Source organism: Rhamphochromis sp. 'chilingali' (genome assembly GCF_963969265.1).
Source record: "Rhamphochromis sp. 'chilingali' genome assembly, chromosome: 19".
Classification (NCBI taxonomy): domain Eukaryota; kingdom Metazoa; phylum Chordata; class Actinopteri; order Cichliformes; family Cichlidae; genus Rhamphochromis; species Rhamphochromis sp. 'chilingali'.
Window position 1 is genome coordinate 10,611,946 of NC_137946.1, and position 17,797 is coordinate 10,629,742.

Consider the following 17,797-nt stretch of genomic DNA (forward strand, 5'->3'; position numbering starts at 1 on the left):
AAGCAACCAGGAAAATAAAATGGATAACGAGAATTTCAAATGCATTTTTCATATGGATAATTTTGCAAATTGAACAAAGAACTACAAAGCACAGACGTTTGTTATCCTTTTGAATTGAATACCATTTATCTGCTCCTGTTTCAGGCTCCTGCTGCTGCCATGCCGTTTTCTGCAGCACGATATAACAGAGCCATTGTTAAAGTTAGTTGTAACACCTGTGCTCTTCCTAGATACAAGTCAAGTACCCACTGTGAAAAAGGCCCATTGTTAGCTTAAAGGTCCTGCACACCCACACAGCTGTTTCCACTTATCCTTATTATTAAACCTGCTCAGGCTGGAGAAGAATACAAGCCGAAGCTCCGAGCGCTAGCGCACTGCACCTTTTTTAGAGCAGTCATATCGGTTTCATTTACAGTCACTGCCTCAGTAAATAAAACACGAGCCACTTGTGTTCAATGTCACAAGTGGCTCGTGTTAGTCTGTGTTAGTCACTCATTTGATATGAAAATGGTCAATAAGAATTAAAAAGTACGAGGTCCAACTAATCTTTCCATGTCTTCCTGCAGCCACTAATGAAAATTAATTAATTCTCACAATTCTGTTGCAAACTGATCTGATGATGAATTGGGGCCTTTTACTGATAGTTTTCCGGGCTGTCTTCACACAGCATCGGTAAATATCACTCATCTCATGTTCAAATATTCATAATTCACTTTTAACCATCAAAGTCCAACTTTAGAGTAGCTACACAGAATAATGCGATCAGACATCCTGGAAGTCATTAATAATTAACAGTATTTATATGCTGAGCCTATGACTAATATCAATGTTTAATAAAAGAAAGTATTTGTCAAATTTGGCGTTGACACGAAACTAAGACATACAGCAGTAATTGTTTTTTTCGGGGGTCTTTTTGCTCCTATTGCAACTCCCCCCCCCCCCCCCCCCCCCCCCCCCCGAAATTCAAACATCGTGTTATGTGCAGATATAATGGCTGTTTGGTTCTTTGTGCTTCTTTTAAAATTGGATTCATGTGCTTGTGTTGAGATGGTGTGAATAATGAAGGGGGTTGAGGGAGTGAAACACAGCAGCTGGCACGATTATAAAACCTCTGTGTTTCAATAAAAATGATGTCAAATACAGAGGGAATGTCCCATTTCTTTAGTCCTCATCAGTGAATTTAAACAGCTGGCGCCTACTGGAAGAGGTTACAAGAGTGTGTGTTTTTGTGTGTGTGTGTGTCACAGAAAGCGTGTGTGTTTCAGTTAAACATGCAGATGCTACACGCCACACATTTGCTTTGTTTTTTTTCTGAAGTGGATATTTGTGCAGCAGATGTTGCTCGAACGGTTTCTTAGCGACTAAGGGGTTCTCATTAATTTTTGAATTTCCATCGGTGCCGTCTGAGAGGCCACAGAGGCTTTTTGTTTGATATATGATTCATGTTAAGTGAGATATCACCTATTGCAGTTAAACTCTTCCCAGCCATTTCTAAAAGCTTTTTTTGTATTTTGGTGTTTTCGGTGTGTCTGAGCTACTTCAAACACACATGCCTGTCCATTTTTGATAAGTTGCGTGAATGGAAAATCCAGAATTATCCAGTATTACTTCATTCAAATATTTATGAGTACACTGTTATGCTGTCATATTTTAATATATTTTTTTGCCAGAGCATAATTATAGAGGTAGGTGCTTATTTGACAGTTGGAATATATCAAAACATGCCCTGCTCGATGGGGTTCAAGTCGTGAGCTTGGAGTTAAAAGGCTCGGTCTCAGTGGAGTGCACTCACAAGTTACGAAGCCTCAAACATCTGACATCATCTGTCTTATCACTTGCCCTCGGTTCTGGAAGTTGCATTCTTTATTATTTTCCATGTTCACCTTGGTGCAGAGGTGGCATTAGGTTTTGATTCTGTCATTTTGATGGACGCGGTTGTAAAAAGAAATCCATTGTAATCAGATTTTGTCTTTTTTTAAAATATTTTTTTAATGGTAAAATGATGAGTCATACTAGAAGAGTCAATTTTGTTACAATAACTAATATACAGCATAGAAAAGAGTGTCCATTTATGAGGGCATGAAAAGGAAAGACGAACAGAAATTCCAGTTGTGTCATGTCAACAAAACGAGAAGAAGATTAATGATTTTTTTAAATCTTGTGCAGTTACAGCAGAAATGCACAAAAACACCACTGTCGTTGTTCAAACAAAACGTGCACTTAGTGAACTCGGTGTACTTGCGCCTGCTTGGCATCATCAAGTCTATCAAGGGAGATTGCTGCAGAGGCAATTTCTTCCATTTTACATTTTTCCTCTGGGTAGACAACTTTTTTGGGCCCTATTTGATTTTATTGTGAAGTCTCAACTCGTCCCTCTGCTGCCACCCTGAATGCTAAAATTACCAGCAGCATTTCAGCACAAGTTTCATAACTGAGGAAGGTTTTCACCCGGGGAAGTGATATGAACCCTCTGAAAGTTTCCGACTTTCTTGGGACTTTCTGAGCATGTGCTGTTAATACTTGGGGGTACAGCCAAACCTGTGAACCTGTCGTGGTCATACAGTTAGTCCCAGGTGCACAACTTTTGTACACAACCTCAGTGAATTTTAAATCAAACAACCAAGATGTGATTGAAGGGCATACTTTCCAGCTTTAATTTAAGGGTTTACAACAAATTAGTAACTGTTTAGTAATTGGAGCCATTTTTACTTGAGCCTCAGGCTCAAAACCAGTCGGACAATTGGCTGTAAGCTGTTTGCTGCCCAAGTGAAACCACTGTTTTCAAACAGCTCTCGAACAAGACATTTCAAAGTTCTGAAAAAAATAAACTCATTGGACAGATAAAACCAAGATGAACTTTTCAACCAGAAGCTGTAAAACTGACAGGACTTCACATTGTAAATGGATACTGACCCAAAGCAATCTGCAAAAACAACCCTAGAGTTTCTCAAGGCAGAGAAATGAGAAATTCTTCAGTGGCCAAGTCAGTTACCTGATCTCAGTCCAATAAAGAGCTTGCTTTTCTGCTGTTAAATACAAAACTGGAGGCCGAAAGAAGCACAAACAAGCAGCAACTGTTTGCTGCTTGAGGAAACACAGCATTTGGTGATGTTCAAAATAACAGAAAACAAAGTATGAACCTAACTGTAGACATGGTATGAGACCTCAGTGGAAGATTTTACAGCACATGTTGAATGCTATGTTATTAAAGACACAAATCACTGAGTGCTGCAAGTACTTTTCTCAGTAGTGTTGTGTGAGAGTTATGCAATGTACTGGTAGAAGGCCCCCAGTGTTCTTATTTCAAAATGAGCAGTTTTCAGATGAGTTAAATACTTAAAACACACAAGAGCAACTTGTTTCTGTTTACTGTGAAGTCCAACAAACAATGTTTCAAAGAGTCAATCACAAATAATTGGAAGTGTAATTTGCAGACAGTGGAGGTGTGCCGTCTTTCGCCTCCGGCTCTTCATCTAAGAGCTCACCCCATTAAACTTCTATTACTGTCGTCCATAATTAAAACTGATCCACTGTCAAAAAATAAAATAAAATGTTATTTCATACATGCATTTTATGCAATAACCATCTTGCTTCATTAGCTTTTCACAGTAAAAGTCACCCAACCCAAATGCTTTCCCTGTGAGGCGCCAACAATTTAACGCAGCCCCCAGTACATGTTAGGAAATCGATTAGTAAACAGTCAAGGTTTCTCTACTAATGCAGAACATAAAAGAAAGTTAAAAGCAATAAAAAACACATTGTAAAAGAAGTGCTAACTGTGCCGCATTACATTACCTTTATAATCAATATAAATACAAAGTTCCCTGTAATATTGATGGCACAGTATCCTTTATATAAACCAGAGGGTTTTAATGTTTAATTTAACACCGAATAAAGTATAACTGGCAGAGTTTACACATTTCAACCTGCCTAATATAAAAACAGCACTTTATCATATTTTGTAAAGCTTTAAAAGCATTTATGCTTGGTGTATTGTACAACATGAGTGCCACTACATTATGGAGGGAATAATCGCTAGAACACGAAGGAACCCTGATGCTTAATTGATATTTTTTATTGCCCACACATGCCCTCATAATGGCCACTTAGCTAAACTGAAGTACTTTGCCCAGATGCCTCAAAATTATGATGCGTTTTGTGTAGGAAGGCCATTTTTAAGATCCCTAACTCCCCGAGCTGATAATAATTACAATTGCATACATTTAAAGAGGTGACCTTCACCCAGTAAGTGTTTTAATGGATAATGCTGTAGCTCCAGTGGACTCTTTATATTGACTTGTTATTTTAGCAGGCATTAAGCTACAGAAAGTCAAGAGAAAACACAGTTTCCCAGTTTTCTGGGATTTCCTTTGAGGATCTTTCACGGAATATACACGATTCGTTTCCTTCCTTACAGAAGTGTGAAGGGCTGCATGTGGAAGAGTGCATGTGGGCATGGAGGGGTGGTTGACGAGGATTACTTTTATATTATAGGTCAGCTCCCAGGGGGATTTTAACTTAATTAAAGATGGTACTCATTAACTCATCACTGTTCCACATATAGTGGCCTTTTCATTTCACTACAGTATTGTTATGTTGGGGATTGTGGGTCGTGTAAATTAATAACTAATGGTTGATAGCATATGATGAATTCTCTAACAAAATGCTGCTGAGTGTTTTCTTTTTGGGAAACAACTCATTACTATAAATGTATTCTTTTTCTAAAAACGGAGAGTCCACCCAGTCGAGACAGTGGGAGATACTAACAAACAGCAGGCTTTCACACTGTTGTACGCAGTGTCAGCATATCAGTGGTTTTGCTAAATCTGACAGCTTTTGTTATTCTTGAACTCCACTTTCTTTTCCTTGTTTTTCCCTGCAGGGCAGTAGTTGGACACAGAGAGCCGTTGCCTGATGACAGTAAAGACAACATCACCATTTTCACCCGAATCTTAGACAGGCTGTTGGATGGATATGACAACAGGCTCCGTCCCGGGTTGGGAGGTAAGCAGTGCTTAGTTCCTAAACAGCTGTACTGATGATGGATACACAAAAATGTTAATCACACTGTAATCCCAAATGCTGAAAATCATTAAATACATTAATTAATCTACCAGGTCCTATGTCATTTCCTTCCTGTTGCGTTAATGAAATGGATTATTTTTGATTAAGTCGAACTTCTTTTGCAGATTAAGTGAGATTAAGTCATTTTACTTATTTTCATACTTTTCTTTCACTGTTGTGGCTTTTTCCCATTAATATTAGTTAATATAGAGTGGGTGTGCTGGGTAAGTTCTGGATTTAAGTAGCAAATTATCATCGTGTTTTGCAGAGTGATGTTTGCTGTGCAAAGACAGAACTTTGATGTAAACCTCAAGCTGTCGTCCTGATGCGTGAATCATTGCGTACAGTAGAATAAAGCGTAACAGTCGCATTTAATTTAAATATCAGGAGTTGTTTCATTTCAGAATAGAATTACTTACATCTTCCTAAGGGAGTGGGAAAAAAGTGCTATAGTGCAAAATTTATTAACATAGTTGTGTAATAGAATATGAGTCCTGTTAAAGAAAATGTTGAAGTTGAATTATTGGCGTTTTTGTAATCAAGGGGTGTGTGAAGCATGAATCCATCTATTTAACTTGTGACTTAAATGCATGGGTTACAAGGTGTCAGATATTTATGGATCTTTAGCCATTATTAGGGTTGGCGAAAAATAATCTTAATTACAGTATGTCTTTTGACTATGTTTAGTCAAAAGAACAGGTCTAAGGAGCAGCATTTCTATGCTTCACTGAGGCACTTATTGATCCAACTGAACACTGTGGTTCAGTCCAGATGTATAGGAGACACATTTATTTATAAATAGAATTGATATATTTTTTTCTTTAAAAAAAAACTGTTACATAACTGATACAGTGGGGCAAAAAAGTATTTAGTCAGCCACCGATTGTGCAAGTTCCCCCACCTAAAATGATGACAGAGGTCAGTAACTTGCACCAGAGGTACACTTCAACTGTGAGAGACAGAATGTGAAAAAAAAATCCATGAATCCACATGGTAGGATTTATAAAGAATTTATTCGTAAATCAGGGTGGAAAATAAGTATTTGGTCAATAACAAAAATACAACTCAATACTTTGTAACATAACCTTTGTTGGCAATAACAGAGGTCAAACGTTTACTATAGGTCTTTACCAGGTTTGCACACACAGTAGCTGGTATTTTGGCCCATTCCTCCATGCAGATCTTCTCGAGAGCAGTGATGTTTTGGGGCTGTCGCCGAGCAACACGGACTTTCAACTCCCGCCACAGATTTTCTATGGGGTTGAGGTCTGGAGACTGGCTAGGCCACTCCAGGACTTTCAAATGCTTCTTACGGAGCCACTCCTTTGTTGCCCGGGCGGTGTGTTTTGGATCATTGTCATGTTGGAAGACCCAGCCTCGTTTCATCTTCAAAGTTCTCACTGATGGAAGGAGGTTTTGGCTCAAAATCTCACGATACATGGCCCCATTCATTCTGTCCTTAACACGGATCAGTCGTCCTGTCCCCTTGGCAGAAAAACAGCCCCATAGCATGATGTTTCCACCCCCATGCTTCACAGTAGGTATGCTGTTCTTGGGATGCAACTCAGTATTCTTCTTCCTCCAAACACGACGAGTTGAGTTTATACCAAAAAGTTCTACTTTGGTTTCATCTGACCACATGACATTCTCCCAATCCTCTGCTGTATCATCCATGTGCTCTCTGGCAAACTTCAGACGGGCCTGGACATGCATTGGCTTCAGCAGCGGAACACGTCTGGCACTGCGGGATTTGATTCCCTGCCGTTGTAGTGTGTTACTGATGGTGACCTTTGTTACTTTGGTCCCAGCTCTCTGCAGGTCATTCACCAGGTCCCCCCGTGTGGTTCTGGGATCTTTGCTCACCGTTCTCATGATCATTTTGACCCCACGGGATGAGATCTTGCGTGGAGCCCCAGATCGAGGGAGATTATCAGTGGTCTTGTATGTCTTCCATTTTCTGATGATTGCTCCCACAGTTGATTTTTTTCACACCAAGCTGCTTGCCTATTGTAGATTCACTCTTCCCAGTCTGGTGCAGGTCTACAATACTTTTCCTGGTGTCCTTCGAAAGCTCTTTGGTCTTGGCCATGGCGGAGTTTGGAGTCTGACTGTTTGAGGCTGTGGACAGGTGTCTTTTATACAGATGATGAGTTCAAACAGGTGCCATTCATACAGGTAACGAGTGGGGGACAGAAAAGCTTCTTACAGAAGACGTTACAGGTCTGTGAGAGCCAGAGATTTTCCTTGTTTGAGGTGACCAAATACTTATTTTCCACCCTAATTTACGAATAAATTCTTTACAAATCCTACCATGTGAATTCATGGATTTTTTTTTCACATTCTGTCTCTCACAGTTGAAGTGTACCTCTGGTGCAAATTACTGACCTCTGTCATCATTTTAGGTGGGGGAACTTGCACAATCGGTGGCTGACTAAATACTTTTTTGCCCCACTGTATGTGTCATGTTCTACATCTCAAACTGGTGCTTGAGGAAGTGAGTTAGGTGAGGTCGGAAGGCTAATTTGGCCCCTTATCAACACAGTCAGCAGTTGCTGCAGCAGTGCCTGACACATATTTATGAAGGTTATAAACTTCTAAGCCTGTAGCACACTCCTGTTCATCAGCACACATACTTACAGGTGCCATTGGCCCAACATGCACAGGGTGCAGGTTATTTTATATATCCTTATGCAATTTTCATGTTGCTCTTTTCTAAATGTATATATTCAAACAAACTACTGACATTTTCTTTGTGGTGTAAATATCAGATATTAGACTAGTGTAGCTGAAACTTCAATTTTCTTCTCAACTGAAGGTTTTTGGCTTCATGAAACCAAACTGACACTATGCACTGCTAGTGGACAATACGGAGCATTTTTTTTTTACATCACTCTTGTGGAAAAGTGCGTTCCCTTGGGTGAACATCTTTGTTCAATCATGCCCAAATGGCAAATAAGCACACACGTCAGTGGAAATCCCACTAATTGATGCCATTTCATCCAAATATCCGTGCCCTAAAGGACAACAGCAAGCCCACATGCTCAAACGTGCTTTACCATTTCTCAGCCAGTCAGCTGGAATGTCCAATTCTGCTCTACTGCTTGATTCACATGCCATGAGCATACCTACTGGGCAACAGGCCTACCATGCTGGATGACTCGGGCTCTGTGGCAGTAACCAGGAAAAGGAACCAAACATAGGTTGTTCGTGTTATATTCCCATCTCCAAAGGCAAAACAGATGATCAGGTGTCTCTCTGTACAGAAGTGACTGCCTATAGGTTAAAGCACAATTCTATCAACACCTCTTTACTCACAGTTCTTTAGGAAAATTGTCACTAAGCAAAGCAAATAGTAGGACTGAAGCTGAAATGATTCTGATTGGTTAAAATATGTCAGTTATTTGTATGTAAGTAGGGTGCCATAGCTGTACATATTTCTAAAGTTGCTTTATGCACTGGTGTATCATAGCTTTATTACTTTTTATGAAGGCACAGAATGGGGACCTGTTTGAATTTTTCATATTTGAAATCCTCTTTGATATTTAATAGACAGGAAGGTGGTGACATTTATTATCCTCTTATTTCTTTATTCATCAAAAATATGACAGGAATGTATAAAATATATAAATTATAAATTTAACATTTTATGATATATTTTAAAATGTATTTTAAATGTAAAATATTGTAAAACTATTTGACACAGGTTTAAATCTGCAGATTAGATTAGGAGCATCTGCCCTTCACACAGACCAGGCGCCACGCTTTTGTATAGCAGGGACGCTTTAATGTCTAAAGCTGCTGCCTGCACAAGAAGAAAAGCACCAATCTTCCTCCTGCTGGCCACCCCATGCCTTCTGAAAAAACAGTCATGTGGGACCATCTCAGACAAGCAGACTGGGCAGAAACTGGAAAAATGCCATTTCATTTTATTTTCAGCAGCATCTATTAGCTCTGCCCTATGCTCCAGTGCTTTGTTGTAAACAGAAACAGGGCAAATCATTCTGTTCCCCTGCCTATGTCTTCCATGCAAACTGCTGACTTGGTGTTGTGATAATCGTGTATTTGTGAGAGCTATTTGAGTCACAGAAATGATTAATGTGGAAGTGGATCTCCTCCCTTGGGATGGAAAGGGGGGGGTCTTTGCTAAAGGATTAAAGACCTCACCTGTGGGTGGCCATTTAGATCTGGGACACAGTTAGAGCGAGGATCCATTCACTTTTGGAGAAAAGCCTCATCACTCTCTAGTCGTTGCACCACCGGGAGCAGCTATTTGTCTCGCCAGCGGCCCAAGAGCCTGCTTTACACGGTTACCCCAGAGGAGCTGATTCAGCCCACACTGAAGAGGGCAAATTTTGATCTGTCATGACTTTCATCTCATGCCCTACTTAATGCGATGTTAAAATCATTAGTGACGTGTTTGGAAACAATCCTTCCACATCGCATATTTCATATCACAATTAAAGGTCTGCACTAGCATGCCGTATAATGATCAGTGTGATCGGTGTTGCAAATTCAGGAATCATCTATAAATCATTATGACAGAAAAGCAATTATGGGGCTTTTATTGTTACATAACATGCAAGGATGCATGTCATTAAAACTGAAGAAATACATCTTCCTTAAGAATAGACACAGTAGAAAGTCTTATAGAGTTATGACAGAATCAGACTCAGTGTTTGTATGTGTGTGTAACTGCAAAACATGTGTACATTATCTGAGTTAAAAAATGCTTAATGTTAAGCTGCTGCATATTATTCCTGAGCCAGTAGTCCTTTAAGGCTGACTAAAATCATTTTGGGTCAAAAGGGAATCTCATCTCTGAAGATACAGACTTGGGCGTGGCCCAAAGCAAATTTTATGCCTCAGTGGTCAAAAACGAGCTTGAGCCAAACAAATGGTAGTTTTACTGAATGGATAACTTTCAGAAGCATCTGTGAAGCTGCTCGCAGCAACATTTTGCCTCCGAATTGAGGTCAAGGAAGAAGGAAAAAAAACAAACAACAACTCCTGGGCCAAATCCTTAGGACTGTTATAGCCAGTGCTGTGTGTATTTTAGAAAATGTCTTATATTATTGGTGTAGCATTATGTTCTTAAACCAGCAGCCTGTGCTACAAGAACACGGATTTGATGAAATGATCCATAAAGACAGTTTGAATCCAGGTATTAAGCCGTCCAGGAGGACACAAATTCCTCCCTGAGCATGCATAAGTCTTCTGCATTTGTTTTATTTTTTTTCCTTCAAATTGAGATGTTTCTCTAACCGTTTAATACTCTAGGCTTTTTCTAAGGTAGCTTAGTTAAAATCCAACCAGCAAACTTCACTGTCATGCACACAAACAATCAGCTTAACAAAGACAGAGCTCCAGCAATGCTTTTTTTGTGTACAGACTGAGTAATGACCGTAATGTGTTCTGGTCCTCGTTGTCTCTTTTCCTCAGAGAGCGTAACAGAAGTGAGGACAAACATCTATGTCACGAGTTTTGGACCCGTTTCAGACACAGACATGGTGAGTATCAGTTTCCTCAGCTTCCTCCTCACTCTGATCAGAATCATCAAACCTAAGAAGGCTTTCATCCCTTTACCTGTTACTGTTTGGCAGAGGTGCTTAGTGTGGCATTTGGATTGTGTAAGCATCTTTGCTTCAAGGTCCTTGTAGAGGATGTTGGATTTGTTGGTCTTAGCTATTCATGCATTTTTTATTATTATTATTAGTAGTAGTAGTAATGGTTTTGTGTACATATATTTATGTTATATACTAGCAGACAACTTTCGGATGGTGCTTTTCCTTGTCAAAGTGGTCTCCCTGTAAAACACAGCCTTTAAAAGCCTCAGATGACCCTCTTTAAGCAGCAATTGCCTGAGAATTTTTATGCGTTGTCATGAGACCCTGTACAGCATTTGACATATTTGATCATGCAGCTCTAATTGACCACCTTGAGCTCTGGGTTTGTTTCCGAGGCTGAGCACAGAGCTGGCTTGACAGCCTGCATGACATAGCAAGATTAGTGCGTTTTTGCCAAACTTTGAGTGTTTCGGTCTCACTGGAGCTCTGCTTCACTCTGTTCTGGGGCTCTAAGCGTAGCTCCTCTACAGCAGCTTGTGTTCACACTGTCAGACTCGAACGCGAGTCGATGAGGATCTCCTGAGGATGTCATAAACTTGTGTGAAGACGGTTACAGAGGATGTTAAAGGTGAACGGGTTTACTTCCTTAATGGTATATGACAGATGTTCTTTATGTTAACTAACTCAACTGTAGAGTACAGAGACACATAAATATTCATGCTGTCATGGTTAAGTGTGCCGGGTAACAAAGACACAAATAAAATGAGTGGGTGTATATCTGTATATAATTAGATAAGTAAATGAAATATAATTAAATGAGATGAAGTAATTAAATGTCAGTATTAGTACACAAAAGAAGAGATTTGTTGGAAGAATCAGAAAATTAATTAATTAGTGAAAAGAAAAAAGAACAAATAGAGGAGGAGACCAGCCAACCCACGACAAAAGAGGTACCGCCATGCAAGTCAGAATTGATATTAGTCTACGTGGTTGGTGGCTTCTTTATTTTCCTATGCTATGCAATCCCTGAGTCAACACACACCTTTCTAATGGCCCAAATCAATCCAAAGTTATTGCGATCATGTGCAGTCAGCTTGCAATCTCAATACTTTAGATTCGCAGACCAGGCCTGCAACCACTTGCAGTCATTCGCTTTCTTTCAAGCAACTTTGGTGTCTCAGGATGGCGATAATCAACAATAAATCTATCTCTCTATCAGTTGAATGGGGTCTGAGATTGATTCAGATGTGTTGGAAATCTGTCCACATTTATAAATTAGACAACAGTTATTTGCAAATGTTTCCAGAGTCGGGACTCAACTGTTTGGAGACCAGTTGCTACCTGTTCAGTAACTCTGCAGTCAACTGTGGTTGTTTCAGCTACTTACTTTTGATTGTCAAATGCGAAAATGTAATGCAATAACTGGGCAGGCACTGGCTTTTGGTAGTCACGAGAAAATTGCCATCCTGTTCTTATTCTACTGTGACTGAGCGATAATCCTGACTTTTAATAATTAGAAATTATTGTAACTGTAATAAATAATTTCATTATATTAGTGTTTAAAATAGGGTTGCCACTGTAGTAATCATGGTAGTTAAATGACTTCTAATCCCAAATTTGATACCTGAAAAGACTACAAATTATTTGTGTATAATGCACTTACCCATTTATATACTGTATAGTGCCGGCATAGTGATGTGTCAGTAGTCAAAAAAAGGTTGTGGTCTAATGATGAAAAAACACCTTTCCACATCCAGGGGTCGGTCCAGTTGTTCTTTTTGCTGTAATTTTTTGTTTGTTTGCTTGATTTGTTCTCTTTTAAGCAACAAAATGACAATATACATGGATACATAACAAGGGCAATATATAAATCCATTCACCCATTCGCTTATCCTTTTCAGGGTTGCGGGGGGCGCTGGAGCCTATCCCAGCTGTCATAGGGCGAGACGTGGGGTACACCCTGGACAGGTCGCCAGTCTGTTGCAGGGCGAACACATAGAGACAGACAACCATTCGCACTCACATTCACACCTATGGGCAATTTTGGATTAATCAATTAACCTATCCCCATAAGCTGCATGTCTTTGGATGGTGGGAGGAAGCCGGAGTACCCAGAGGGAATCCACACAAACACGGGGAGAACATGCAAACTCCACACAGAAAGACCCCGGCCTGATGGTGGAATTGAATTCAGGTCCTTCTTGCTGTTGCTGTACCGCAACAGTGCTAACCACCGTGCTGCCCCGCAATATATAAATATTCAGCATATTGATTGGATGTTCAAACGGCGGTCTTTCAACATTTATTTCAACATAATGTGAGCTACAGTGTGAACACACTGCTTATTTGACAGATGAAATGATAGTGTAGCTTCTGATCAAGCACAGTTCATTTCATGAGCTATTTCTATGTCGATCTAAATAAGCATATCCATAAGTATGTGCTCTATGAGCTATGTGACTGTCATGTAAGGCTGATACAACAGCTGTGTCTTTTGTATTTTGCAAACAGTGCTGGCATCATTTCAGTACATGAACATGCTGACAAACTGTTGTAAAGAAGGAACACTCGCACATCAAAATCTTGATAAATCTTCTCTAAACGTCTTGGAAAAGCTTGAGGCTCTTTGTTAACATACTGACTTGGTTATCCATGGCTCCAGTCACACGGGCTTAGAGATCAGAGGCGACAGCCTGGCAACCACCAACTGTTACAGGAATATTCCCCTGCCAGTTGCTGGAGATTGCAGGCAGACATTGTGATATCGATCGCTAATACCCTCAGTTTCACTGAGACCATTCAGGTGCCCCCTGTCAACAACCGATCGCTAGGGAAAAATGTGCATTCCCTGGCCAATTGATGAGTTGTTGCTGAAGGTTGCCGAGTGACAGAGGGTTTTGCACCAAAAACCTCCTTGCCGTTTCCTTGGTTGCTAGCAGTTTGCCACAGTTGTCTTTAGTTTGCATGGAAGACTCATCTGCAAACTCTTGTTTATTAACCACAGAGCAAAAGTGAACATTCATAAAGTGCAGATCTGCTGACAACTCTGTATCTTTCAAACAAAAACTCTAGGCCCATAACTTTTCAATGATCATCAAATTCACATGTAAAATACTACATTTCCATATGGGACTCGTTCTTTGCATTTTTTTTCTCAACATATCGCAGGCCTTTTGATACACCTGCACTCACAGCCACCTTTTCACACATGCCACATTCCAGCTGCCACAGAACACATCTGTCCCGCTGTACGCAGCCTGCTCCAAATCCAGTGGCAGGCAGTAACTAGCTCGTGAACATAGCATTAAGCAATAAAGGAGACACTTGGCTCATGTGTTGGCAGACACCAAATAAAGTGCTAGAAGAGTTTCCTGGGATCAATGTTCACTATATGGACACAAATAAAACAAAATAAGAGGAAATTTTTATATGTGAATAAGTACCCGTATGCTAACAACTGTGCCATGTCAACTAAAAGTTAATGACATATCAATGTCCCTCCTACAACTAGCCTAAAAAAAGTGATTACTCATTTAATGTTTGCATGTGACACTTGCTGAGTATGATTATTAATATGAGAAAGACAGCAGTTTCCCTGCTTTGAGAGAAGGGCTCTGTTGCATTAGTACAGAAGACAGTGCTTTCTCTTTTTCAGGACATGTCACCTTTGGGGTCTCTCAGAGCTCAGTTCTAGACCCAGTCTTTTATTCTCTTCACATGCTCCACTTGGCAGTTGCATGAATCAACAGAAAACACCACGGGACACAGAAGCCCACTTGTGGTAATGCTTTGGTCAGAGCTGCAGTTAGCTAGGTCAGTGCTGGTTCACACACGCTGGCACCTTTGTCTTGCTGTCAGTGTATGTGGAGTAGCAGCGTGGGAAACACAGCATCAACATATTATTATTATTATTTTAATTTCTTCATTGTCTTGTCAGTTTTAGGTCATTACCCAAGAAGGACTCATCTTGGCCCCAGGCTACACTGGGTTTTCTTGCTCCATGAAAGCTGCATAACGGCTCCAAGTACTTCCTTTCAAGATTTTCCACAGCCTAGTCTGAAAAGATGATCAGGCTTAAGCCGTCAAAAGGCATCCCACAATGGAACTGACGTCGAAAGTCAAGTGTCTGAATATCTGCATTGCAAATGTGTTTATAGGACATCTTTTGCATATGTAGTGCCGACGCTCTTTTTGTTCCTCTCGCTTGCTCACATCTTGTCTGTACCAGTGAACTGCTTAAAGTGTTGTGTTTGCATTGTTGTGCATACATTGCAAGGGTCCAGTTCAGATAGCAACTTTATGGAGATTAACATCTCTTTTTTTTTTATACTCCAGTAATCTCCTCCTACACTATCTACTAAATTCTGTCTTCAAAGGTATTGTGTAGCATTGCATGAATAAAATGTTGGTCATAGATCAGCACTCTGAGCTTTTTCGGTTCCTTTAAGCAGAGGAAGAAATAACACAAGACAAGAGCAACTGCTGTACAAGGAAAACATGTGGATAGTAGGCTGGGTTAAAATCCCCATTGTGCATTTTAATAAGGAGTTGTCTGAAATTGGTGCCTGTCTCCACATCGACGGGTGACTTCTAGGACAAGTGAAGTTGGCGTAGTTTTTCTTTCAAATTTAGAAAATTAGTGCTGTCTTATATATAATCCTATAGGGTGGGTTATTTTATGGTTGTATATTTGAGCTTTGAAGACACTCGTCAGAGCCGACGGTGGCATCTCTAGAGTAGGTTGAGGTCGCGGGATCGTGTTTTCTGGATGATGAGTTTTCAGGCTAACAAGCTGAATGAGCGTGGAGCAGGACAGCCTCTGAGTAGGGCATTGCAGTAAACAGTACTGGGGAAGCAAAAGCCTGAACCATTTTTCTAGGTCAGTTAAAAAAGAGGAAACGGCTAATCTTGGAGGTATTTCAGAGGTGGAGAGAAGCTTTTTGAGGTATTCCCTTGATGTGTTCACACAAGAGAGTTTTGTTTTGTCTACAGCTAACCGCAGTTTAACTGATTACTTTGAGGCAGCTGCAGAGTCACTGAAACAAAAAGGCAAACCAGCTCTATAGGAGCATAAGATATCTTTTGAATTAGCCATTAAAGTATCTTATCGTGCAACGCTGTCTCCTAAAAAAAAGCGTTCTCATACTAGACCTCATTCTTATGTGTATAAGGGGAAACAAACAATTTCAAGAAGAACAATATCACCAAACAAAGTCTCATGAAATCAGATCAGGCAATAGGTTGATGTGGGATCATGAAAAAACAAACACTATACTTGTAGAGATATTTCTCTCCAAACTGTTACAAGAAATTCACAGTCAGAGCACACTCAATGACCTCTTAATCTTATCTTCTGCTGTATACATCCAACTACCGATCTCCGTAACATCAAGTGTCCTAGAAATGTCTGCTCGCCCTGGGGCCACACATTTAGACGTCACTTGTACCCCTTTCCGCCACATCTACCTTTAGTGTCCCATACTGGAAGAAGAGGAACGCTCACATCTGCGTATTCATCGTGCTTGATTCAAATATTAGGCCAGTAGCAGGGCACTTTGTACAGTTGTGTCTGACTAAGAGAAGATTTCTGCACTTTGTCACACTAAGACACAGAATGTAGGTTACGATCTTGATGCTGATCTCTAGTAAGTAGGTTGGTGTGTTTCTCTATCCCGAGCTCCCCCTTTCTCACTCGATCTGGTGGATTTTTTTCTGTCTTTCGTATGTGTCTTTCTCCTGCCCTTTCGGTAAGTCAATGGAGTCACGTCGTATCCACATGCATGCTGTGTCACAGCACATGTACCTGTTTCATGGTGGGATTTGACAGGCCTTTGCTGATGAAATGGGAAGCGATTTAGGCTGTCACATGCACTGTGCTGAGGCTCGGTTTGACAAAGACGGCAGTGATGGCCCGATCTCACCAGGGCTGCAAAATTTTCTGGGGATAAAAATTACTGGGTTATGTGAAAAAATGACAGCCTATATTTGTATGTTTACAATTCAGAAAAAATTTGCTCCAAAAACAAACCCCCTACAAGTTAAAATTCTGGAGAGAACAGATGAATCTTTGTGCTGCTAAAATTTGAAGGTTAACTCCTGGAATCTGTATCAATCATGTTGTCCTTATTCAAGGACTTGCTAACCCAGTTATGCCATTTTTAGAGAATAAACCAAATTTAAATTGGTCATCACCACCACCTTTTATAAAAAAAAAAGTGAAAAAAAAAACTTTACTCTGAAAATAGAGCTTTTTTCCACTCACTGTACAGGTCATTGTATTCCCCAGTGTCGCGGCATGATTCATGTGTCGGACAGGAACAACTTGAAAGCAGAACAGGAAGACTTTTTTGCAACCTAAAAGCCTATATTTTTCTTCTAATAGCAGCCAGAAGTAAGAAGGCTGTAGCATCCTTCATGGGGATGGGAAGTGATAAGAATTTAGCTATTCCAGTTCCATTATCGATATCACTTATTCATTCAATTGCTTATCGGTTCTCACTGGGTTTTCGTTGGCCTCGATGTCACCACACACCATCGCTAAGAAGCATATCCAAGACATTACATTGGTGCAACTTGACAGCATGCTGTGTGGTCAAATCTTTGTGAATGTTGGAGGTATTTCACCTTTTTGTTGTGATCAGCATTAGAGTCATTACTCAAAAAAAGTAATGTATTACAAATATGCCACAGAACAGAACTCTTTAAAGCAATACTCCCAGAATAAAGTTTTCTCTATAAAATGACCCAAAACACAGTCTCATGTGGCTACAGATCTATACACCGAGACAAATCATTATCTGAATGAGGCTACACATATGATCTCTCTCCTCGTATTTAGGTATGAACACAAAGCAAAGACAAAAACCAGTACAAAGAGACTATAAAGTGATCGCCACAGCGATTCACCTTAGAAACATGAATAGGTAGAAACACAGGCTGGAGTCTGACTGCTTATCAGTTTGATACCTGTTGAGGTTTAGGGTCTGCCTGCTGGGCGGGGGTTGGCTCAGCTAACGTTGCTTTGGGTTCTTGGCTAGCTTAGCGTTAGCATGATGTCTGTGCAGATGCTTGCAAAGAGCCAAAGTTGTGTTAGCCGCATAGTGCAATTGTCCCCGATGCACTTTGCACCATAACACTCTTGTTTTTTTGTCCAGTAAAAATAAAAGTAA

The 17,797-nt window shown here is 40.2% G+C and overlaps 1 protein-coding gene across 1 annotated transcript in view; it reads left to right on the plus strand.

Annotated features, from left to right (window-relative positions):
- The window catches only part of gabra3 (gamma-aminobutyric acid type A receptor subunit alpha3), a 118,200-nt gene that overhangs the window by 59,461 nt on the left and 40,942 nt on the right, over positions 1 to 17,797 (plus strand). Inside the window, exons 3-4 of the mRNA XM_080866706.1 lie at positions 4,883 to 5,004; positions 10,504 to 10,571. Coding sequence (XP_080722832.1) covers positions 4,883 to 5,004; positions 10,504 to 10,571 — 190 coding nt within the window. The remainder of the gene's footprint in view (positions 1 to 4,882; positions 5,005 to 10,503; positions 10,572 to 17,797) is intronic.